The 26,581-nt window shown below is 41.1% G+C and overlaps 1 protein-coding gene across 1 annotated transcript; it reads right to left on the bottom strand.

Moving 5' to 3' along the window:
• Positions 1 to 3,058: 3,058 nt before the first annotated feature.
• Positions 3,059 to 24,853, bottom strand: LOC122674274 (40S ribosomal protein S25-like). Its single transcript, XM_043872468.1, has 2 exons — positions 24,838 to 24,853; positions 3,059 to 3,541 (listed from the first exon to the last, which is right to left on the bottom strand). Exon 2 carries the CDS (start codon positions 3,482 to 3,484, stop codon positions 3,107 to 3,109), a length of 378 nt encoding a protein of 125 aa, XP_043728403.1. The 5' UTR covers positions 3,485 to 3,541; positions 24,838 to 24,853; the 3' UTR covers positions 3,059 to 3,106.
• Positions 24,854 to 26,581: the final 1,728 nt, after the last annotated feature.

Genomic DNA, 26,581 nt, shown 5'->3' with positions numbered 1-26,581 from the left:
CTCTCCCTGAAGGGGCTGGGGGTCTAGTCCAGTGCTCGGAAGGGTGGAGGGATAATGTCTTGACTAGTGGAAAGTTTCAGGGAAGTTAGGAGACAGAGACTGAAACCAGACACATTCCAAGATTATGTCTACATAGGCTTTAGGAAAAAGGAATGTTACTTTTTGCTTTTTCTAACTGATAAGGTGCTCTCTGTGGATACATTTTTCTAGAAGTAAAATTTACTTTTAAAATAGATAGAGATATAACTCAAATCTGAGCTAGGGGCTTCCCTGCAACTCAAGACATAGGTGAAATGGGTGTAGAACTTCAGTTTTCTGTGAATTCCCAAGGGCAAGAGTGGGGAAGGGGCTAATTAATAATCTTAAGATCACTCCCTCTATGGAGTGTGGATCTTCACCAAGTCAGCTCTCATATGAAACTCCATCTGCAGCTCCCATATTGTCCTGTGGAATCATGGCATAATCTGGGTTTTCTTGGGGTGACAACCACAGAAAGAGACAAAGAAGCGAGGCTTTGTCTGCTCCTGGAAGGGCAAGCTACTGCATAGCTTTGGGCAAATGGAGTTACTCTGGGGCTGTGATTTAGGGAAACTGAAAAATCACCTTTAGCCCCACAGCTGTCTCTCCTAGTTGCCATCTATGGCATGTAAAGTTTCTCCAGCAAAGATTCATTTATTTGGATTAGAACTATGTACGTGTCCATAGAAGGGACAGTGAGGAGCCATCACTTTCCATTAGAACTCGAGAAGGTGAGTTTTCATTGTGAAAGCGGAATGAGCCCTTGTGGCTGAGATACAGAACTTGGTGGGTTTTGGTGGTCGTGCAGAAGGACCTGGGTATCTTAATACCTGGGCATTAAGATCTATTCAGTACGAGATAGCCCAGGAGGGTACAGCTGTGCTTATTGATTTCAGTAGCAGGCAGAAGGAGGACACAGGGACGCAGAGAGATGGGGAGTTCGTGGGGATGAGAAAATGGAAGTGAGTGTGAGGTCAGAGTGGAGGGCTGGTGATATTAAAGCTTAGTTTGTTCATTAACTCAACTCCCCAGGGCCCCAACCCTTTGGGCGCTTACTCTCAGTTATTAAACTTCATTTTGAATTATTTTTCTCCACTCATTTTTTCCTTAATATTTAATTTTTGTGTATGTGAGTGTGTAGTTTTGCATTACCTTGTCTTTCTCCGGGCACATTGGGTGGTGTCAGCATCACCTAGTTTGGACTAAGATCCAAAATTTCTGTATAAAATGTCCTTGCCAATATTCAGGAAAATTTATACTTTTTTCAAAAGCCAAAATGTCCTTTGGCAGTAATAGTGGAGTGTTTTGCAGCAAAAAACATTTAAAGATGATATAGTGTGGCATCACTTCACCGAATGGTATTTCAGCTTCAGGCATTGTACACACAGACTATGGGAAAAGAGTTCCAATGGTGGTTAATGAAGCTTGGTGTATTTTTGCACTTAACTATTAACTAAAGAGTTGTAGATATTTAAGCAGAATATCAAGGGGGAAAGCCAGCTGTGTCCATGAACAAGGAGTATTCAAGAAAACCATTCGGCAGACACCATCTGAGTTTCAATAATGAGAACCTTCAGTAAATGCCTGTGCTGGGAGAAATGTTTTATTAATGCCATGTTACTGGTTGTTTTAGAAATGCTTTTAAAAATGGCTCTTGAAGCATCCGTGAAACCAAGATGTACAAGGGGAAAGTGGGACTAACCAAAGAGTGTTGTCTGAAGCCTCTTCAGGCAGAGGCCAGGCCAGATGAGAAGATGCTGGGGGCTGAGGATGGCTGAATAGCGGCATAGGGCACTTGGAGGGTGAGGAAGCATGGCTCTATGCCACAGGGGTCAACATTGTGATGGCTTATTTCTATGAGTAGGTATGTTTCCAGCATCCAGGTTCTGTGCTATTTGTTTTCTTGTCTATCCCAATGCCAGTGTTATAATAGTCATATACTACCGTTTTATAATATATCTTGATACTGGAGGTTTTTTTATTTTTTTTTATTTTTTTTTACAGAAGTTTAGACTAAGCTGGATAGGACAGCATTTAAACGTATATAAAGAACGCACCTCATTATACAAAGGCACTTTCCTTCCAAAGTTTATTCTTTCTTTACTAAATTATTCTTATTATTTGCCTTTTGTTTTTCCGTTGGAATTTTAGAAATTGTTTCAAGAATTGTAGGATGAACAGTTTGGTGAAACTTGTAGTCAGGGAATGAAATTACTATTCCTGAAACAAAAATGTTTTGGGGCTTAAGAGAGTAATGAGATACTGTGTGTGCATGCTAAGTCTCTTCAGTCATGTCTGGCTCTTTGAAACCCTATGGACTGTAGCCCGCCAGGCTCCTCTATCCATGGGATTCTTCAGGCAAGAGCACTGGAATGGGTTCCTGTGCCCTCCTCCAGGGGACCTTTCCGACCCAGAGATCGAACCCACATCTCTCATGTCTCCTGCACTGGCAGGCAGATTCTTTACCACTAGCGTCATACTACTCCATGCCTATTGGAATGGTGAAAATTCAGAACACTGACAACACCAAATGGGGATGTGGAGCAATAGAAACTTTCATTTATTTTTGATGGCCATACAAAACAGCATAGCTACTTTGGAAGACAGTTAGCAGTTTCTTACAAAATTAAGTATATTCCTACCACTCAGTCCAGCAACAGTGCTCCTTGGAATTTACTCAAATGAGTTAAAAATTTATTCCATACAAAAGCCTGCACACAAATACTTATTGTTGCTTTATTCATAATTGCCAAATCTTAGAAGTAAACTTAGGTGTCCTTTGGTGGGTGAATGGAGGAAAAACTGGGTACATCCTGACAATGGAATATTATTTAGCAATAAAAGAAAGAGGCTATCAAGCCACAAAAGATATTTGGAGGAACTTTAAATGCATATTGTTAAGCAAAAGAAGCCAATCTGCAAAGGCTGTATAACATGTGACTTAAGTATATGACCTTCTAGAAAAGGTAAAACTATGGGGACAGCAAAAAGAACAGTGGTTGGAAGAGGTTCTGTGGGAGAAATGAATTTTTTATTTTTTTATTTAATAAAGTTTTATTTTTCAAAATGTACAGCTGGTGGGACCTGTTCATGCATCTTCACCAGCAGCTGGGGCATCTCCACCCTTGGTGTTTCTGGTGTAAATCACTTGAGCTCTGTGCTTTGAAACCAGTTTAATAAGTCCTTTACTAAGGAGTTCCTGAAGGGCTGCTCTGGCCAGGGAACCATGAATCTTCAGTCTCTCAGAGACGACAGCTGGAGTTATAAGCTTATAGTTGGGAACTTCTTTACAGAGTTTGTCATACGTTGCTTTGTCAAACAAGACTAGGTTATTGAGCTTGTCCCGAACTTTGCCTTTGGACCACTTCTTCTTTTTGGCCTTGCCCCCAGATTTGTTCACTGGATCTTTGTCTTTCTTGGCTGACTTTCCGGCATCTTTCTTCTTCTTGTCGTCCTTGGGCGGCATAGCGAAGGCCGGAGAGCAACTGCGACCACTGCCGCCTCACTAAGATGTCGGACAAAAAGAGAAATGAATTTTTTAAAAGTGTTATTGGAGAGTTTCCAGAATGAAACAATGAGATTGAACTAGATTGAGATGGGTGTCCCTGTTATTTGCTTTCATAACATCTTATTCTCACCCAGAATGTGAGATTTATGTTATTGTATTGCAATTCTTGCTGCCTTCTCTTTGGGTGTAAGCTTCTTAACGGGAGTGCTCAGTTTTATTTTTTGTTTTAAGTGGTAGCAGAAAACTTGACTCTTTTGTGGTGTTCAAAACATTTGAGAATGTGTTATGCTAATGATACAATGTAATAAGAATCTAAAGAGAAGATGGGAGAAGTTTAAGTAAAAGAAAAACTCCCAATGCTCATTTGCATGAAGAAATGGAATAAAAATTGAAACAATAAAACCCAAATTTTAAGCCATAGTATATCTGCTATGATCACATTTTATGTTTAGACATAAGAATTGTACTTTCATAGTGTTCACTTACTCACAGAAAAATAAATTTGCAATTTGAATGTGCTGCAAATTGCCTTCTAGAAAGTATCTTAGGTAGAGGTAAACAAGATATTCTTCCTTAAAAAATACCCCTAAAATAGCTAACTTGAAAAATGTTAGTAAGCATTGCATTTAAAGGAAAATAATGGTGATTAGGCTTTTAGAGGAAAACACTCAGGGATACTTTTGTTCCTTCTCCACTTATACAGTATTTAAATGCTGCCCAGGTAGTTTTCTCTGCCCTTAGAAATTCACTATTTTCCACAGTGACTTCCTGTTCTAGCCTCTCTTGATTTCTTTTTTTTTTTTCCCCCTTGGTATTCTCTAGTGAACACCCTTCCTCCCCTACCCCCTGCCACTAACTAACCAGGATTATCTCTCACTTAAAGATATCAGAGGATGCCACAAGAGAGGGACAAGACAAACCACTAATGGGAAAAAATAGCTTCAGAGCCCAGATAACTAACAAGGGTTTAGTATTAAGATATAGAAAGACCTTCTGTGAATAACTAAGACAAAGGTAGACAATTCAGTATTTAAAAAGTGGGAAAAAAAGAATGGAAATGCTATTTAACACAGCAGAGACTTTCCATCAAATTGGCAGAATCTAGTAAAACTGATTAATACTGAGATCTTAAGCTGTGGGGATGCCCACCTGCTGCTGCAGAGAATGTGTTTTGGCACAATCCCTTTTGAACACCTTTGAAAAACAACTTGTATTACCTAGTAAAGTGGAACATGACTATACCATATGACCCAGCCATTCTCCTATCAAGCGCATGCTCTTGGGAAGCTTTGATACCTGTGTACTAGAAGGCAGATACCTGAATGTTTACAGCAGTAATATTTGTAACAGGAAAAACACTGGAAATACCAAAATGTCCATTTATTTTTTTCCGTCAGCTGTTTCTGAATCTTAGCTACCCCATGGATTGCAGCTCCCCAGGCTTTCCAGTCCTTCTCTATCTCCCAGAGTTTGCTCAAACTCATGTCCATTGAGTCGATGATGCCATCCAACCATGTTGCCCCGTTCTCCCCCTGCCCTCAATCTTTCCCAGCACCAGGGTCTTTTCTAATGAGTCAGTTATTCGCATTAGGTGGCCAAAGTATTGGAGCTTCAACTTCAGCACCAGTCCTTCCAGTGAATATTCAGGGTTGATTTCCTTTAGGATTGACTGGTTTGATCTCCTTGCTGTCCAAGGAATTCTCAGGAGTCTTCTCCAGCACCATCAATTCTTTGGTGCTCATCCTTCTTTATGGTCCAACTCTCATATCCATACATGGCTACTGGAAAATACAATAGCTTTGACTATATGGACCTTTGTTGGCAAAGTGATGTCTCTGCTTTTGAATATGCTGTCTAGGTTGTCATAGCTTCACTTCCAAGGAGCAAATGTTTTTTGTTTTCTTGACTGCAGTCACTGTCTTCAGTGATTTTGGGGCCCAAGAAAATAAAATCTGTCAGTTTCCACTTTTTTCCCATCTGTTTGCCACGATTGGACAGGAACAATCTTAGTTTTTTGAATGTTGAGTTTCAAGCTTTCAAGCCATCTTTTTCACTCTCCTCTTTCACCCTCATCAACAGTCTCTTTAGTTCCTCTTCACTTTCTGTCATTTGAGTGGTATCATTTCCATATTGGAGGTTGTTGATAGTTCCACTGGTAATCTTGATTCCAGCTTGTGATTCATCCAGCCAGGCATTTTGAATGATGTATTACTCTGCACATAAAAGTTAAAGAAGCAGGGTGATGATATACATCCTTGATGAACTCCTGTTTTGTTCCATGTCCAGTTCTGTTGCTTTTTGACCTGCGTACAGGTTTCTCAGGAGACAGGTGAGGTGGTCTGGTATTCCCATCTCTGAGAATTTTCCACAGCTTGTGGTGATCCATATAGTCAAAGGCTCTAGTGTAGTCAATGAAGATGTTTTTTCTGGAATTCCCTTGCTTTCTCTATGATCCAGTGAATGTTGGCAATCTCTGGTTCCTGCACCTTTTCTAAACTCAGCTTGTACATTTGGAAGTTCTCAATTCATGTGCTTCTGAAGCCTAGTTTGAATTATTTTGAGCATAACTTTGCTGGCATGTGAAATGAGGGCAATTTTATGGTAGTTTGAACATTCTTTGGCATTGCCCTTCTTTGGTATTGGAATGAGAACTGATCTTTTCCAATCCTGTGGCCACTGCTGAGTTTTCCAAATTTGCTGACATATGGAGTGCAGCACTTTAACAGCATCATCTTTTAGGATTTGAAATAGCTCAGCTGGAATTTCATTTCCTCCACTAGCTTTGTTTGCAGTAATACTTCCTAAGGCCCACTTGACTTCATACTCCAGGATGTCTGGCTCATTAGGGGAGTGACCATATCATTGTGGTTATCTGGATCATTAAGAGCTTCCTTGTATAGTTCTTCTATATACTCTTGCCACCTCTTATTTATCTCTTCTGCTTCTGTTAGGTCCTTGTCATTTCTGTCCTTTATTGTGCCCATCCTTGCATGAGATATTCCCTTGATATCTCCAATTTTCTTGATGACATCTCTAGTCTTTCGCATTCTGTTGTTTTCTTCTATTGCTTTGCACTGTTGATTTAAGAAGACTTTCTTATCTCTCCTTGTTATTCTCTGGAACTCTGCATTCAGTTGGGTATCTGTCTCCCTTTGTCCCTTACTTTTTGCTTCTCTTCTTTCCTCAGCTCTTTGAAAAGCCTCTTCATACAATCACTTTGCCTTTTTGCATTTCTTTTTCTTTGGGATGGTTTTAGTCACTGCCTCCTGTACAATGCCATGAACCTCTGTCCATAATCTTCGGTCAGTCTGTCCAGCAGATCTAATCCCTTGAATCTATTTGCCACCTCCACTGTATAATCATAAAGGATTTGATTTAGGTCATACCTGAATGGCTTAGGGCTTTGCCTACTTTCTTCAATTTAAGCCTTGACTTCACAATAAGGAACTCTTGATCTGAGCCACAGTCAGTTCCACATCTTGTTTTTGCTGACTGTATAGGGCTTCTCCATCTTTGGCTGCAAAGAACATAATCAATCTGATTTCAGCAGTGACTACATAGTGATGTCCATGTGTAGAGTTGTCTTTTGAGTTGCTGGAAAAGATGTCTGCTATGATCAGCATGTTCTCTTGACAAAACTCTGTTAGCTTTAGCCCTACTTCGTTTTGTACTCCAAGGTAAAACTTGCCTATTACTCCAGATATCTCTCTTGACTTCCTACTTCTGAATTCCAGTTCCCTATGATGAAAAGGACTTTTTTTTTTGCTGTTAGTTCTAGAAGGTCTTGCAGGTCTTCATAGAACCGTGCAATTTCAGCCTCTTTGGCATTAGTGTTTGGGGCACAGACTGGGATTACTGTGATACTGAATGGTTTGCCTTGGAAATGAACTGAGATCATTCTGCTGTTTTCAAGACTGCACCCAAGTACTGCATTTTAGACTCTTTTGTTGACTATGATGACTGCTCCATTTCTTCTAAGGGATTCTTGCCCACAGTAGTAGATATAATAGTCACCTGAATTAAATTCTTCCATTCCTGTCCATTTTAGTTCACTGATGATGTTCAATCTTGCCATCTCCTGTTTCACCACATCCAATTTACCTTGATTCATGGACTAACATTCCAGGTTCCTATGCAATATTGTTCTTTACAGCATCAGGCTTTACTTTTACCGCCAAATACATCCAAAACTGAGCATCATTTCTGCTTTGACCCAGCCACTTAATCCTTTCTGGAGCTATTAGTAATTGCCCTCTGCTCTTCCCCAGTAGCATATTGGACAACATGTTGGACCTTTCGACCTGGGGGGCTCAACTTCCAGTATTATATATTTTTCCATTTTCATACTGTTCATGGGGTTCTCCAGGCAAGAATACTAGTGTGGGTTGCCATTTCCTCCTCCAGCAGATCACGTTTTTCCAGAACTCTCTCCTATGACCCGTCCATCTCGGGTGGCCCTGCACAGCACGGCTTGTAACTTTGTTGAGTTACAAAAGTCCCTTCACCACGATAAGGGTGTGATCCTTGATGATGCTCGAAGATCATGATGGGATCCTTGAATATCATCACTTCCCTGTGATGAAGGGGAAGTCTTCATCCAGATGGATAAATAAGTATGGAATAATTATACAGTAAATTACTACACTACAGTGAAAACAAATGCACTTCACTACATACATGACATGAATGATCTTAAAGGTATAAACTTGAACAGAAGAATAAAGTTAGAGAAGAAGAGACACAGTATGATCTCACTACACATGTTCAAACATGGATACACACGTTGTAAAGATTGAGAGATTAACTGGTGATTGATTGCAATTTCAGGAGAGTAGTTACCACTGACGGAGAAGAGCAAGAAGGGGTTCAGTCAGTGAGAGCATGGAGTGGCTTGTGGGGGTAGGATTATTCTATTCCTCAATGTGGGTAGTAGGTATATGAGTGTTTAGTTTATTTAAAATGTACAGAAGCTTTCTATATAAACTTGCATGTAAGTTATATTTTATCATTTTAACAAAAGGCACACAGATGTGGGGCAGTAACTTCCCTCAGACCCATGGTCAGCTTAACTTGACCTTGATGCCATTAATTTTGTTCTTTTATTTCATACCTTTCTCTTCCACTCAGTAGGCAGCTGCTTATTTATGCCTTTTCAATTTCCTTCTGTCTCCTTCAATATTCTATTTCCCTTACTCTTTAGTAGTCTGATTACAGGCCACCGACCTGTGAGCCTATCTCAGCATTGTCCCTCCTGGGTCTGGAGAGCAGTAAAATACAGAAAAGAAATGGTTCACACCTAGGCAAGAACCAAATTATGGAACTTAATACGTTAATGAATTACCTAAGCTTATATTAACTGGAGACTGTGTGCCAAGCTGGCTGCTAAGTTTTGGGGATAAAGCCCTTATCCCAGCAGGGGACCTGCAGCCCATTTCAGCCTGGCAGGCAGGTGTCCTCTGGGTTTCCAGGACTGGTCGCCTGGTGATGGTTGCTGTGGCAGGGCTATTTGGGGGAGGATATCTATGTCTGCTGCAGGGGAAGAGGTGGCAGCTGTCTAATAGATTTGCTCTCTTTGGGCTTAAAGTCCATACATGAGATAAAACCAGTGACTCCTAAATGAAGGCAACTCTGAATATTCACCGGAAGGACTGATGCTGAAGCTGAAGCTCCAATATTTTGGCCACGTGATGCTTAGCAAACTTACTGGAAAAGACCCTGGTGCTGGGAAAGATTGAGGGCAGACGGAGAAGAGGGTGACAGAGGATGAGATGGTTGGATGGCATCATTGACTTAAAGGATGAGTTTGAGCAAATTCTGGAAGATGGTGAAGGACAGGGAAGCCTGGTGCGCTGCAGTCCATGGGGTCGCAAAGAGTCGGATACGGCTGAGTAACTGAACAACGACAGCATGAAAGAAATGTTAAAAAGAAAGCAGATACTTTAACACTGCATAGAGGAACTGTTAATAAATAGAATGGGAAAGACTAGTGCTTAATAAACCCATGCAAAGAGATTTTTCTCTTACAGGCTTCCATGGTGGTGTTTTATTCCCTATTTATTTTGCATTAGCCATGAACTGTCACTCTCCCCATCCCCCAACTTTGTCTTCTTCAGTATGTTTTTACTTGGTCTTTTCAGATTGGGTATTAAGACTCTAAGAGAGAGAGAACTTGCATTTATATCCCACATGGATGTTAACAGGTAATTTTGCATATGGTATGGTTAAAGAAGCATTTAAATCTTCCCAGGTGGTAAAGAACCTGCCTGCCAATGCAGGAAATGTAAGACATACTGGTTGGATCCCTGGTTCAGGAAGATCCCCTGGAGAAGAAATTGCAACCCACTCCAGTATTCATGCCTGGAAAATCCTATGGTCAGAGAAGCCTGGCAGACAGCAGTCCATGGGGTCATGAAGAGTCCAGCAGCTGGAGTGATGTAGCACATAACCCATATAAGCACTTATTAACTGATTTATCTAACATAGTTTCAACAACAGGATTGAACCTAATATTTAGTACTATTTAGGTATAACTACTCACAGTGAACCAAACTGACCTTGATGGTTTATATTTCTAAGAGGAGTAGCTTGTAATTCTTATAAATGAAGCAGTCTCAGATTCTTTTCTTTTTATTATAGATTTATTTTTAATTGGAGGATAATTGCTTTACGATGTTGTCTTGATTTCCGCTGTACAACGTGAACTAGCTAGAAGTATACACGTGTCCTCTGCCTCTTGGACCTCTCTACCACCCCACCCCATCCACACCTCTAGGTTATCACAGAACATCACGCTGAGCTTCCTGTCCTCAGCAGCTTCCCGCTCGCTAATTATTTTGCACATGGTAATGTATATATTTCTCAATATATACTCTCTCAATTTGTCCCACCCTTTCCTTCCCCTGCTGTGTTCACAAGCCCATTCTTTACGTCTCTGAGATTCAAATTTGTAAACTAAAGATAAATTTAATACCATGTAGGAAAAATGACAAATCCTTAATATTTGACTTGCTTCTTCCTTAAATCTCCTTCTAAAAAATTCAGAATAATGTAATACTTTACACTGTACAATGTACGTACAAAACAAACACATCCTTTTTATAGCATCCCACCTACATACTGTGGAGCAGGGAATGGCAGCCCACTCCAGTATTTCTTGCCTAGGAAATCCCGTGGGCGGAGGAGCCTGGCAGGCTACAGTCTATGGGGTCCAGAGTGTAGGACACAGCTGAGCACAGTATAGCACACAGCAGCACCTGTATCGTATAATTTAAGAGAAGAGCTTTAGAGTGTATTTCAAATACAAGGTGTCATCTTAAATAGATACCCTTTACTTTGTTGCTAGAAGTTGTTAAGTGTTTGTGTACTACATCCCTTCTCTGTTTCAATAACCTGCCTACCTGTCCCTTTGGACAGAAATTTGTAAACAGGTAATAGGAGTCAGCCTTAGAGAAAGAATTTGAGCATAATGTAGTTTAATTATATCATGCAATGTTTCTGATTTTTGAGGGAAAATTAAGATGTTGGCAAAGTCATGCATTTTAGACTCAAAGAAGTGACAAGCTGTAGGTAAAACAACATGCTTGGAAACTTGAGCCACTGATAATCTTAACCTAAGCAAAACAGGAGTTTTTATGAACAAGTTTGGGTTCAAGATGCCAAGTTTTTGAAGGGCTGGTCTCATACATTGCCTACGTTTTGTGGTTTCGGGATTATTCTCATGCTTCCCAAAACCTTTTCCCATCCATTGGTTGAGACTGTAAATGTCTATGACAGTGGCCAATCCACTGAATTTCAGCTTTAAAGTGAAGTTGCTCTGGGAGAATATAACACAATGATTTAAATTCAAACTAAAGCCTCTGTTACTGATACCAGATCCTTGGTTAGAGCAGGTTTTGGTAGACAGACAAGAGAAGAGAAGGTAGGATGGATCATAGTAAGCATTAAAAATCCAAACTAAACAGTATCTATATATCATGATTTCTTAGTAAAACTCAAATGACAGTTACTTCTAATGTGTCAATGTCATAAGTAGAATTTTAGTATACTTGTGCGTTTATGTGAAATGTATCATACCTAAAGTATTTAGAAAAGACATTGACTCTGCCTATTTGCCTTTTGCTAGTGAGTTCTTTGTAACACTGTAATATTGAGAATCATGCTGGATACCATGTTTAAACATTTATAAAAAGGTGCACCAATGCAACAGACATGAACTTGGGAAAACTCTTGGAGGTGGTGAGGGACAGGGAAGCCTGGTGTGCTGTAGTCCATGGGGTCATGAAGGGTTGGACATGACTTGGTGACTGAACAACAAAAAGGTGTTTAGTAGATGCCCTTTGAAAGACACAGAACACAAATCCCCTCCTGCATGCCTGTGCCATGAGATAGAGGTAGAAATCAACAGACAACTACTGTTACTTCCTTAGAAGCTCAGTGTTGGCTATCCCAATATTGCTATAATCATGGGCTTCCCTGGTGGCTCAGAATGTAAAGAATCTGCCTGCAATGCAGGAGACTGGGGTTCGATCCCTGGGTCAGGGATGTTCCTGACCATCTTCTGAAGAAGGGACTGGCTACACACTGCAGTAGTCTTGCCTGGAGAATGCCATGGACAGAAGAGCCTGGTGGGCTACTGTCCATGGGGCTGCAAAGAGTCAGACACGACTGAAGTGACTTAGTACACATGCATGTTTTTAGTAGAAGGCTTCTCTGATGGCTCAGGCAGTCAAGAATCTGCTTCCTTTGCGGGAGGCCCAGGTTCAACCCCTGGGTCAGGAAGATCCCCTGGAGAAGGGAATGGCTACCCACTCCAGTAGTCTTGCCTGGAAAATGCCATGGACAGAGGAGCCTGGCAGGCTACCGTCCATGGGGTCACAAAGACTCAGCATGACTGAGGGGCTAACACTTTCCCTTTTCATAGTTAGTACATGATAACTGGCAAATGGTTTGGTGTCAGTTATGTTAAAGGCAGAGTTAGTACCGAATGTTCCTTTAACACTGGCTAAACACTGAGAAATAATTTAAAAATTTTTTAAAAAATAATTCTAAAATAAAATGAACCTTCTGTGGTAGACATAAAACAAAAGAGCTAGTCTTTGAAAACTTATGGAAAGCCAGTCCTAGAATGCATCTTTCAGACAAAATCCATTTGTTGGATCAAGTGCAGTTTACCTGCATGTTGTGAATAGATATTTTCTGAGGTTATTTGAGAGAAATCTCTCAGTATCAATGGTAGCAATGATTTGGCCACAGGGATAAAAGGAAATCATACTACATTTTCTCTAGAGGAAAGTTAAATTTGAACATTAATGACATCCTATGTATTAAGATTTGGAGAAGTACAGGAGTTAAAAGCATCCTATCAGGTTCACATATAAGGAGCTTGGGTGTTGCAACTCTCTTCTAACAGATGAAAGCTGAACAGGCTAAAAAATCAACCACAGATTCTTCTTGGATCTGTAAGAGAAGGGAGGACAGAGGGCAAATTTCCACCTCCAAGATTGGAGAGAGAGGCAAATACAGGGGGTCACACAATTTAACCTGGGCAGAGACCCAGGAGCGGAAACTGCCGTGGGAACCAGGGTTGGAAAAGGAAAACCAGAATTGTAATTGACGAATTGCTAGAGGTTTAGTGTAGACGATTCAGAGTTAAAATCTCCAGGGACACCCAGTCTTGAGAAGGCAGGCAGGAGATGGGGGCAGGGGCTCAAAAATACTGTAAGAATTATCTCTAGGAGCTCAGTCAGGGTCTCACAGTAAATATTGGAGAAAAATCCTGCTTCTGGAAGAAGGAGGGGGAAAGGAACCATTTTTGAACAGTACTTTCTTTCAGGTGAAGCTAGTTATATGCATGCTATGTCACTTCAGTCGTGTCCGACTCTTGGCAACCCTATGGACTGTAGCCCGTCAGGCTCCCCTGTCCATGGACCCGGGGATTGAACTCGCATCTTTCACATCTCCTGCATTGGCAGGCAGGTTCTTTACCACTAGTGCCACGTGGGAAGCCCCACGAAGTGAAGTGAAGTGTTAGTCACATCAGTCGTGTCCGACTCTTTGTGACCCCAATGAACTGTAGCCTGCCAGGCTCCTCTGTCCTTGGGATTTCCCAGGCAAGAATACTGGAGTGGGTAGCCTTTCCCTTCTCCAGGGGATCTTCCTGACTCAGGAAACCCAGGTCTCCCGCACTGCTGGCAGATTCTTCACCGTCGGAGCCACCAGATCCACAGCCTGATTTACTGCAGTATTATGAGAACCTAACTGACCTGGTGGGAGGTAAGTACCCAGCTCCAGCCTACTACAGACATTCTGTCCTAAGTAAGGAGACAACCACTGAGAAACTCTTGGGAAGTTCACAGTCCAGGGACCAGGGTCACTCAAGGCTGAGACCTAATCATAAGACTATAGAAAAACTATCCTGTCCCCATACCTCAACCTTACCTTACTAACAGCCTATTTCCAGAGTTTGCTTTTCCCTAGTATATCATGTCTGGTTATCATGAAAAAAATTACAAGGCATACCAAGTGGGCCTTGGAGCATGGGTGATAGGCTCATGCAGGGTCCAGGAGAAAGACAGAGAAGATCTGAAATAGAGCAGTAGCCATGGCAATGGACAGATGGGATAGCTGCCAGCAGCGTGCAATATATTTTGGTCTATGTAATGAATGCATCTTTTTACTGAGTTAATTCAAGAGTCTGAAGATCATTGTAGATGGAGCATTGTCTTACAATATGCCAAGCCATCACTTGTCAGTACTTTTATTTTCACGATGAAGGGGAGAATCAGAACATGGCTCTTTTTCAGAAAGAGCATAATTTTGAATAGTTGATATATATAATCTCAAACAAGACACTTAAAGTGTTCCTGTTTCCCTCAACAATCTTACATTATTTACATCGAGTTCCTCTCTTTACATAAGGCTGTAAGCCTCGAAAATTGCTTTTTAAAATCTGGCGAGTGAGCAAGAACTTTAGCTTGTTAATCTCTATGCCCAGTCTCAGTAGCATTGCCCTCAGAAATGTGCTGAATCCTGGTGCACCTTCTGTTCAGCTCAGAGGAGCTCACAGCTGGGCCAGGGTTATGCAGACTGCCTAGCTGTGGATTCAGTGCAAGGTGATCTCCAACCCTTGGTGTGGGAATGACCCGGAAACACGGTAGGTTATTATGCTCATGATTGGGTTCCACTACGTGGCACAGCTGGAGATTATTTTGGACCTGACCCATTCAGATGAGCCATTAAAAAGAATGAATAAAAAAGGAATGAGGCTCTTTCTGGAGAGAAGGATAAGTTTGGGGGAATTTGAAGCATGAGAATTGAACCTGGGAAATATTCTCCACTATTGGTTTAGAACATGATATCCACCCCACTGTGATTCAGGCTCCTGTTAACACAAATCTTAAGATGAGTCTTAGTATCTGTTTCATTTATTCCTTGTCTTACTTTTGAAGAATAGGAGTTTTCTTTTTAAACTATAGTATTAATTCAGGTTCACTGTAGAGTCACTAATAATACAGACAAGCAAATATACATACATATTACATAGTCCTGGCCACACATATATTTGAAGTACACTTGCATGAGCTTGAGAGTTAGTATCTCCTTAAGTTTTGCATCCCGGGCACCTCACTCATCTCATCTAGTCCTGACCTTACTGTGATGGGTGTGTACACTGTGTCACAAAGAAAATCCCTGTGGGTCACAAAAGTTTGCAAGACATTACTGTGGAACAGTGGTTCCCAGACTTAAACGTGCAGGAGTCACCTGTGTGCCTTGTTAAGCTGCAGATTCTGATTCAGTATCTGAGATGGGACTTGCGTGTCTACATTTCTAACCCTGCTGCTGATTCCCAGACAGCATGCTGAGGAAATGAACAAGCCTTCCATAGGATTCTGATATTCGCTACAATTTCAGAGTTACTATTGCTCTGTTAACTCACTGATTGCTGGGCACAACTCCCAGAATTAATGATTTAATGGGTTTAGGAATTTGCATTTCAACACCTTGCTAGGTGATGCTGGTGTCCAGGGACCACACTTTGAGGATGACGACACTGCTCCAGGCCAGCAGGCTCCAAGTTTACATCCTAGACTGGAGTTCCCACTTTCACATGATTTGTCTTAATTTTGTGTAACATTTTTCATTAATTTTAAAGCATACTTAAAAATATTTTCCCTTTCAAAAGATTTTAAGAGGGCTTGAGGCAAAATGATTTGCGACTCTCTGATTTCCATATTCCAAGAAATTAAGCAAAGCTTTTATTTATTTTCCTTGATGGTTCAGTGTTTGTCCTAATTCATCTCACTGAGGATCTTCAGGGTTCATTTTTAATTTTTCTTGGTTGGGATGCTAAGTTGGAATGTTTTAGTTGTACATAGAACATATCCTGACTTCCCTTAGCTTCAGTAGGTTTCAAGGAGGGGAGGAGCATCCCATGCATGCAAACCACCCATTTTTTTTTACCAGAATGCATGTCTCCATCCATGATTGGTCCTCTTAAAACCTAAAGTGTCTCATTCACTCTCTCTGTCAAATAGATAGTGATCAGTCAATGCACATGAGGAAAACTAGGGAAGGTGTCCAGTCATTTTAAAATTGCAGTGAATCTTGAGCTAAGGAACATTTGATAATTTCTCAGTTATAGGAGTCCAACATAAAACAGCAATCCAACATTCACACATATATATAGTGATCAATATATTGATCATTAAAAGACAAAACTGACTTCAGAGACTCCTCATTTGTCTCTCTGATCTCGGCGAGGCCGCAGTGAGCGGTGGCATGAAGCAAGATCTTAATTCCCTGCCCAGGAATTGAACCTGGGTAGCCCGGATGAAAACCAGGAATCCTAGCCACCAGAGCAGCAAGGGCTAGAGGCCTGGATCTTCACCCCCAATGAAAAAGTTATTTATCAAGGAAGCAGAAATGAAAATTCAGGTACAAAGTTTATTATTAGAGACAAAGCACAACAACAAGAGGGAGAGCGCATAGAGAAACAGTTTGTTTAGGACACAGAAGCAGGGCAGAGATGCACACCCGGAGAGACGGGTGTTAGGTGTCCCCAGAGTGAGGAGGAGCACGGTAAAGAGGCAGTTAAGTCATTCATATACGTCAGTTCTTTCGAGTCCTTGTCTTCCTTCAGGCCAATCATCCGGTTTCTTTTTCCACACCTGACCTACCCTGGGACCCTCCCCTGGGGTGCACACTCACCCCTCAGCCAAGAGGCTCTCAAAGTGAAGTCTTCTGGAAGGAGCAAGATTCATTATGGCCTGGCATTATCCCCTGACTTTTGACTCACAAGGAGCCTTTCTGTGCAAGTGCGGTGTCTCCTTTGTCCCAAGAAAGAGGGGAGTGGAGATCCTTTAATCCTTTCAAACAGGTTTTTGGCTCTCTTTGTCCTTTCCATGACTATTACCTTAAGGTGTTTACAAGAGACAAACACTGGCTGTTTAGCCTGTTTCTGTTGTTACTTCCATTTCGGAGGGCAAACAGGAGGCTGGCTGTAAATGCCTTAACTGGAGCCCATCTATCTCTTGTCTCAGGAAATGCTAGTAGTTGTAAGTATCCAGCCTGAAGTCCCCTTATTTGTGCCCCATGAAATGCAAACAGGAGGCCAGATACAAATGTCTAACCTGGAGCGCATCTATCTCCTACTCATCTCCAGTGCCCATCACGAACCCTGATGCCCAGCAGGCATTCAATAAATGTGTGGTCAAAAAACTGTTTGAAATGAATGAACTAATGAAAGATAAAGAGGGGAGAGTTAGCAACTACAGTAAAATATCAGACAAGAGAGTCAGTTCAGTTCAGTTGCTCAGTCGTGTCCGACTCTTCGTGACCGCATGGACTGCAGCATGCCAGGCCTCGCTGTCCATCACCAACTCCCGGAGCTTGCTCAAACCCATGTCCATTGAGTTGGTGATGCCATCCAACCATCTCATCTTCTGTCATCCCCTTCTTCTCCCACCCTCAATCTTTCCCAGCATCAGAGTCTTTTCCAATGAGTCTGTTCTTCGCACCAGGTGGCTAAAGTATTGCAGTTTCAGCTTCAGCCTCAGTCCTTCCAATGGATATTCAGGACTGATTTCCTTTAGGATAGACGGGTTTGGTCTCCTTGTTGTCCAAGGAACTCTCAAGAGTCTTCTCCAGCACCACAGTTCAAATGCATCAATTCTTTGGTACTCAGCTTTCTTTATAGCCCAACTCTCACACCCATACATGACTACTGGAAAAATGATAGCTTTGACTAGAGGGACCTTTGTCAGCAAAGTAATATGTCTGCTTTTTAATATGCTGTCTAGGTTGGTCATAGCTTTTCTTCCAAGGAGCAAGCATCTTTTAATTTCATGGCTGTAGTCACCATTTGAGTGATTTTGGAGCCCCCCAAAATAATGTCTGTTTCCATTGTTTCCCCATCTATTTGCCATGAAGAGATGAGATTGGATGCCATGATCTTAGTTTTCTGAATGTTGAGTTTTAAGCCAACTTTTTCACTTTCCTCTTTCACTTTCATCAAGAGTCTCTTTAGTTCTTCTTTGTGTCTTTTAGTTCTTCTACAGACATGAGGTAGATCATAAGAAATTTGCTATTAATAATAGCTAAAATCCTAGGGTTGTGAAATTTAAAAAGAAGAAAAGTTAAGGTAAAAAGCATCATTTTTATTTACTTGCCCTCACTTGTATTTTCTTGAACATGAGTATTATAAAAAAATTTCTTATTTAACTATAGTTGATTTACAGTGTAGTATTAATTTTAGGTGTATAGCTTCGGATTCTTTTCCATTATAGGCTATTACAAGATAGTGGATATATTTCCATGCTCTATATGTGTCTACCTATTTTATATGAAGTATGTATTTCTTAGTCCCATATTTCTAATCTATCTCTTCTCTCCTTCTGGTTTCCCCTGTGGCAATCACATTTTTCTATGTGTGTGAGTATGTTTCTGTTTTGTAAATAAACTGATATTTATTATTTTTTAGATTCCACATATAAGTGATATTATATAATATTTGTCTTTCTCTGCCTGACTTACTTCACTTAGTGTGATAATCTCTAGGTCCATCCATGCTGCTGCAGATGAAAATATTTTACTCTTTTTTATGGTTGAGTAATATTCTATTGTGTATGTACCACATTTTCTTTATCCATTCATCTGTAGATGGACATTTAGATTGCTTCCATTTCTAGGCTATTATAAACAGCGCTGCTCTGAGCACTGGGGCTCTAAGACCTAGCCATTCAAGAGAGCTATTCTCTTACTCTCTGTAGCCAGAGCCTGCTTCGCTGACACCGAGCAGGCGATGGCACCCCACTCCTGTACTCCTGCCTGGAAAATCCCATGGACGGAGGAGCCTGGTGGGCTGCCGTCTACGGGGTCACACAGAGTCGGACACGGCTGAAGCGACTTAGCAGCAGCAGCAGCTTCGCTGACAAACCATTCACAGCATTGACCTTTCTCCAACGTGCCCCAGATCCCAGCTGGAGATTGTTCTTATCACGGAGGGGGTGAGGGGCGTGGCCTCTGCTGGTTTCCCTGGTAACTAATGAACTCCACCTGCTGTCAGTTCCCTTGTAACTGGTAAACTCCTCTTCCCCTGCCCCAGGGAGTGGAGACTGCCGCCGGCTGTTTCCTCCCGCGCCTGCTGCACACAGTGGGGTGTCGCTCCAGGACCTTGCTTCAGACAGGTAAGAGGCCCCTGATCCATTGATATGTCTGTTCTCTCGGAGCTTCTTCTTCAGTCTTGAAGCTAGGTGAGCACAGGCCTTATAGGCCTGCGCTCCACGGGTGCACATAGCTTTTCAAGTTAAGAGTTTCCGTCTTTTGTGGAGTATGCCTAGGAGTGGGATTTCTGGGTCATATGGTAACTGTATTTTGTGTTTTAAGGAATCTCCATATCGTTTTCCAGAGTGGCTGCACCAACATTTACATTCCCACCGACACTGTAGTAGGATTCCCTTTTCTTCATACTCTCTTCAGACTTTTTGGTGAAGGCCATTCTCACTGGTGTGAGGCGATACCTCATTGTAGTTTTTGATGAGAATGAGTTTTTGAGGGTAGTGTATTGAGAACTGTTCATAATCTTCATAATCTTCTGATTTGCAGCCCTCCATTTGGGATTACATCACACGTTTTATGAATATCATGCATCATGATCTGATGTCCAGTCTTCTTTGAGAACCACTGAAATAGATTACTTCAGTTGGCCTAATAATTTATAATATAAATCACACAAGGAAATAATTTTAGTTTTAAAAAAATGGTAATGTGTATCATATATTACATAAATGATTTATTTGAAAGAGTATTTTCTTTATTTTCTCTAGTTTCTAAAATATTTGGAAAAACACCTGGAAATTTTTCTACATTAGTTTCTTCTCTAGAAATCAAGATGATTATGTCTACAAACTTGTAAGAATTTCCTCTAAAATATTGGAAGAGTGAAAGGAGATTCTCTCATACATCATTTCTTTAATCTTGAGGAAAAGCTTGACATTGTCAGGTGCAGAGTGAAAAGAAAAATGAGATGAAGTCGCTCAGTCGTGTCCAACTCTTTGCGACCCCGTGGACTGTAGCCCGCCAGGCTCCTCCGTCCATGGGATTCTCCAGGCAAGAATACTGGAGTGGGTTGCCGTTTCCTTCTCCAGGGGATCTTCCCAACCCAGGGATTGAACCCAGGTCTCCTGCATTGCAGGCAGACGCAGGCAGACACTTTAACCTCTGAGCCACCGAGGAAGCCCGAAAAATGAGATAGACACACTTAAAAATAAACACAAAAGGACTTTTTGATATTATTTATGCTATTGTTGGTTAATGGAAATTTCTGAAAGTCTTTAAAACTACCAGTATTTGAAGGGATTGACAAGATTATTTCATTTTCTGGGTCAACCATAGAGAGGACAGAGTATCTTAGTTTATTATTGAATAATAAACAAACCAGTTAACATAGAAAGTTGGTATTTATAAAATATAGTCTCTCTTGAACATTAAGGGAAAGATGTTGGCATCTCTCTGCTAATGTATGACACTGAAGACGCTGCATTAATAATCCATCATGATGATGATTCAAGGGAAAGTATCTAACCATCTAAGAGCATAGATAAGACACCTTACTACCTTACCCTTTAGGATGTTCCTTTGTTTTTTTCCATGGCATATGCTCCCAGTGGGCATTATGTTGGAAATGCTCATCCATTCTTTCAAGTTTTCTGCAAGGCTGTTGCAAAAACATGAAAGTTAAGAGGCACCTTTATACTTTTCAAAGTTCTCTTCTCCTGATGTACTTGTTTGCTATGAAAAAGCTCTTTAAAAATGATAATCCAAGACTTTAAAGTTTTTACTCTGATATTTTTCAAGCCCTTCTTGAATTGCTGGCAACTCAGAAGTTGCTGTGTATGCTTCGTATTTCAGTTCTGAAACTGGGTCCTCGTAAAGCTAAGATCTTCTGCCGAGTTTATCATTACCTCTCTATCCAAAACTATTCCCTTCCTTGTCCCGTACCTGTACCCCCTCAAGATTGAGGAGTGTAGGATACAACGGTTCTATACAGGATAGACTCCGGGATACAAAAACCTTTCTGTGTTCCCTGTTTCTTGTTTGTAAGAAAAAGGCTTCAGCCTTCTGCACCTTCCTGGAGCTCCAAAGGGCAGATTCACAGCTGCTAATTAGGGAAGTGAGGAAATGAAGAAACAAGCGAAAAGCAGTAATGAAACAATAGTTCAGGGGCTTCCCTGGTGGTCCAGTGGCTAAGACTTCATGCTCCCAATGCAGGGGACCCAGGGCTCCATGCCCAGTCTGAAAACTGCATCCCACTTGCTGCAACTAAAACCTGACGCAGTCAAACAATAAATAAATAGATGTATTTTTAAAAAGAAACCGTAATGCAATGATAGAGTCCTAGTTCCTCCTCAAGGGATATACAGAGCAATCTGATCTATCTTTGAGTTCATCTATAGGAACTGAGGCACCACGACCCATGTGGAGGATGGTTCCTTCAGGCTGAGCACAAGCACAGACCCCCAGACAGGTTAGAACCAAAAAGCTGATGATTGGCTGGAACACCACCCTATTCAGTTAAGTTCAGTCGCTCAGTCATGTCGGACTCTTTGCAACCTCATGAACTGCAGCACGCCAGGCCTCCCTTTACATCACCAACTCCAGGAGTTTACCCAAACTCATGTCCATTGAGTTGGTGATGCCATCCAACTATCTCATCCTCTGTTGTCCTCTTCTCCTGCCCTCAACTTTTCCCAGCATCAGGGTCTTTTCAAATGAGTCAGCTCTTTGCATCAGGTGGCCAAAGTATTGGAGTTTCAGCTTCAGCATCAGTCCTTCCAATGAACACCCAGGACTGATCTCCTTTAGGATGGACTGGTTGGATCTCCTTGCAGTCCAAGGTATTCTCAAGAGTCTTCTCCAACACCACAGTTCAAAAGCATCAAATCCTCTGCACTCAGCTTTGTTTATAGTCCAACTCTCACATCCATACATGACTACTGGAAAAACCATAGCCTTGACTAGACGGACCTTTGTTGGCAAAGTAATGTCTCTGCTTTTTAATATGCTGTCTAGGTTGGTCATAACTTTCCTTCCAAGCAGTAAGCATCTTTTAATTTCATGGCTACAAGCACCATCTGCAGTGATTTTGGAGCCCCCCAAAATAAAGTCAGTCACTGTTTCCCCAACTATTTGCCATGAAGTGATGGGACCGGATGCCATGATCTTAGTTTTCTGAATGCTGAGCTTTACACCAACTATTTTACTCTCACTTTCATCAAGAGGCTCTTTAGTTCTTCTTCACTTTCTGCCATAAAGGTGGTGTCATCTGCATATCTCAGGTTATTGATATTCCTCCCAGCAATCTTGATTCCAGCTTGTTCTTCATCCAGCCCAGAGTTTCTCATGATGTACTCTGCATATAAGTTAAATAAGCAGGGTGACAATATATAGCCTTGATGTACTCCTTTTCCTATTTGGAACCAGTCTGTTGTTCCATGTCCAGTTCTAACTGTTGCTTCCTGACCGGCATACAGGTTTCTCAAGAGGCAGGTCAGGTGATCTGGTACTCCCGTCTCCTTCAGAATTTTCCACAGTTTATTGTGATCCACACAGTCAAAGGCTTTGGCATAGTCAATAAATCAGAAGTAGATGTTTTTCTGGAACTCTCTTGCTTTTTCAATGATCCAGCGGATGTTTGCAATTTGATCTCTAGTTCCTCTACCTTTTCTAAAACCAGCTTGAACATCTGGAAGTTCATGATTCACGTACTGCTGAAGCCTGGCTTGCAGAATTTTGAGCATTACTTTGCCAGTGTGTGAGAGGAGTACAATTGTGCGGTAGTTTGAGCATTCTTTGGCATTTCCTTTCTTTGGGATTGGAATGAAAACTGACCTTTTCCAGTCCTGTGACCACTGCTGAGTTTTCCAGATGTGCTGGCATATTGAGTGCAGCACTTTCACAGCATCATCTTTCAGGATTTGAAATAGCTCAGCTGGAATTCCATCATCTCCACTAGCTTTGTTCATAGTGATGCTTCCTAAGGCCCACTTGACTTCACATTCCAGGATGTCTGGCTCTAGGTGAGTGATCACTCCATCGTGATTATCTGGGTCATGAAGATCTTTTTTATAACAGTTCTTCTGTGTATTCTTGCCACCTCTTCTTAATAGCTTCTGCTCTGTCAGGTCCGTACCATTTCTGTACTTTATTGAGCCCATCTTTGCATGAAACGTTCCCTTGGTATCTATAATTTTTTTTGAAGAAATCTCTAGTCTTTCCCATTCTATTGTTTCCCTCTATATCTTTGCATTGATCACTGAGGAAGACTTTCTTATGTCTCCTTGCTATTCTTTGGAATTCTGCATTCAAATGGGTATATCTTTCCTTTTCTCCTTTGCTTTTCGCTTCTATTCTTTTCACAGCTATTTGTAAGCCCTCCTCAGGCAGCTATTTTGGTTTTTTGCATTTCTTTTTCTTGGGGATGGTCTTGATCCCTGTCTCCTGTACAATGTCACAAACCTCTGTCCACAGGTCGGATGACCTGATGGCACTCTATCAGATCTAGTCCCTTAAATCTATTTCTCACTTCCCTGTATAATCATAAGGGATTTTATTTAGGTCATACTTGAATGGTTTAGTAGTTTTCTCCACTTTCTTCAATTTCAGTCTGAATTTGGCAATAAGGAGTTCATGATCTGAGCCATAGTAAGCTTCCGCTCTTGTTTTTGCTGACTGTATAGAGCTTCTCCATCTTCAGCTGCAAAGAGTATAATCAATCTGATTTTGGTGTTGGCCATCTGGTGATGTCCATGTGTAAGAGCCTTCTCTTGTGTTGTTGGAAGAGGGTGTTTGCTATGGCCATTGTGTTCTCTTGGCAAAACTCTGTTAGCCTTTGCCCTGCTTCATTCTGTACTCCAAGGCCAAATTTGCCTGTTACTGCAGGTGTTTCTTAACTTCCTACTTTTGCATTTCAGTCCCCTATGATGCAAAGGACATCCTTTTTGGGTGTTAGTTCTAAAAGGTCTTGTAGGTCTTCACCCTATTACCTCACCACTTACCAGTTAGAAGAAAGTCATATATCCCTCTCCCCAAATTTGCCTTTAAAAACTCTTCCCTGAAGACTGTTGGAGAGTTTGGGTCTTTTGAGCTGAGCTCCTGTACCTTTGCAGTAAAACCTCTTGGCCTTTGCAGTAAACCTGCTCTAAACTCAACATTTCAATTTGCTTGGCCTCACTGAGAACTGGGCCCATGAACCTGGGTTCAACAGCAGTTCAAGAGCTTTTAGAAAATATGCCCCTACAAATCCTTGTACACTGATGATGGGAAAAATTTGCAAAATATATTTTTTGCAGCCTCTAATTAAAAAAAGCATAGAGATTCCTCAAAAAGAAAAATAAATAAAAAGAATTACCATGTGATTCAGCATTCCCACTTCTAGGTATTTATCCAAGAAAATTAAAATCAGGATCTTGAAGAAATTAGCATGATAGCTAGGGATCTGGAAACAACTTAAAAGTGCACAGATGAATGAATGGATAAAGAAAATGTAAGGAGGTACGCACAAAGAACTTCTTCAGTCGTGTGTGATGTTTGCAACCCCATGGACAGAAGCCCACCAGGCTCCCCTGTCCATGGTTCTCCAGGCAAGAATACTGGAGTGAGTTGCCATGCTCTCCTCCAGGGGATCTTCCCAGCCCAAGGATTGAATGCATGTCACTTAGTAGGCAGATCTTTACCACTAGCCACATGGGAAGCCTTCCAAAAGGAGGAAATTCTGCAGATGAACCTTGAGGACATTATACTAAGTGAAATAAGCCAGTCAAGAAAGACAAACATTGCATGATTTCACTTCTATGAGGATCTAAAGTAGTCAAATTTGTAGAACCAAAGGTGGAATGGTGGTTGCCAGGGGTTGGAGGGAGGGAGAAATGAAGAGTTACTAATCAATGGGTATAAAGTTTCACTTAGCAAGGTACATAAGCTCTAGAGATCTGCTTATGACATCATTCCTATAGTTAATAATATTGTACTGTACACTTAAAGGTTTCTTTAAAAAATATTTATTTATTTGGTTGTGCCAGGTCTTAGTTGCAGCACTCAGGATCTTCGATCTTCATTGTAGCATGCTGGTTGTGGCATGTGAACTATTTGTTGTGGCCTGTGGGATCTAGTTTAGTTCCCTCACCAGGGCTCTCTGCATTGGGAACACAGAGTCTGACCACTGGACCACCAGGAAAGTCCCTTAAAAATTTTTTAACAGGGTAAATCTTTTGTAGTATTCTTAGTTAATAAAATTAAAAAATTAAAAGTCAAGTTATTATTAAAGTAAAAATCAATGTTCTGTTGCTGAAAAAATATGCCACTGCATTATAATGGGTAGTTGAGGATTTGTTTTAATAAAATGGAAATGTAACCATCTAAACCAGTCTCCTTTTCACTTTATATGCTTTGTCATCTCGTAGAGCAAATATCCTGGGGAGCTGATTTTGTTATCTCTTTTAGATACTCAATAATAATATTGCTGGACTGACCTAAAAGTGAAGGAAATATCAGAACTCCCAAATGTCAAAGCTGCTCTAGAAGGATAAAAATGTTTATGGTTGCTGAGTCGGGGGAGGATAGGGGAAAGAGATAGTTAGGGAGTTTGGGATGGACATGTACACACTGCTATATTAAACATGGATTAACAACAAGTACCTACTATATAGCACAGGGAACTCTGCTCAATGTTATATGGCAGTCTGGATGGGAGGGGAGTTTGGGGCGGAATGGATACATGTAAATGTATGGCTGAGTCACCTCACTGTTCGTCTGAAATTATCACCATTTTGGTATCAGCTGTACCCCAATACAAAATAAAACGGTTTTAAAAATTACTTAAGAATTTGGATCATTTTTATTATCATGGGAAAAAAGGATAAAATGTAACAATTGTGAATGCTTATAAAGAGCTGTTGCAGATTCTGGAGGCAGTTTCGAGTTCTAAGGGTATGCTGGATAATCTCAACACGGTAGAACTAAGTGCATTAACCTCAAGGTGATTCCTTTGGAAAGAAAAGCTTTCATTTGACTGGTGAACCGTAGTTCAAAAAAGTTCCCAGTTTCTAGGGCCATATTTGTCTTTATGTTCATGAATCATTTCTTAAGCAGTTGTGACAGGACAGTATGGAAAAAGAGGCTTGGGCCATTACTTATTGCTCAGATAGAGAAAGAACTCAGAGTATTCAAAATAAGATTCGTAAGGATGACTCTGGTTTTTGAAACTTACCTTCTTTATCTTCCAATGGCCAGATTCTTGATCATTAAAGCCTGAATACTGCCTGTTCATTTATTCATTCGCTTCTCCCCCCTCCCCTTTCCTCAAGCATGAGCACCTTCTAAGAGCAAGCACTCTTCTCTGTAGGAGAGTTCACCAGAAAGCCAGAGGGAAGTGGTGTCTGCCATTACATAGCGAGCCAAACTTTATCTGTATCTCTTTTATGGCAATCACTAGAGTTTAATTATTTGTGCATATCTCATCCTCCCATAAGTGCTTTGACGTCAGTATCACTGTCTAATTTA

Source organism: Cervus elaphus, chromosome 18 (genome assembly GCF_910594005.1).
Source record: "Cervus elaphus chromosome 18, mCerEla1.1, whole genome shotgun sequence".
Classification (NCBI taxonomy): Eukaryota; Metazoa; Chordata; class Mammalia; order Artiodactyla; family Cervidae; genus Cervus; species Cervus elaphus.
Note: the sequence above shows the minus strand (reverse complement) of the source record. Positions and strands in the feature narration are given on the sequence as shown.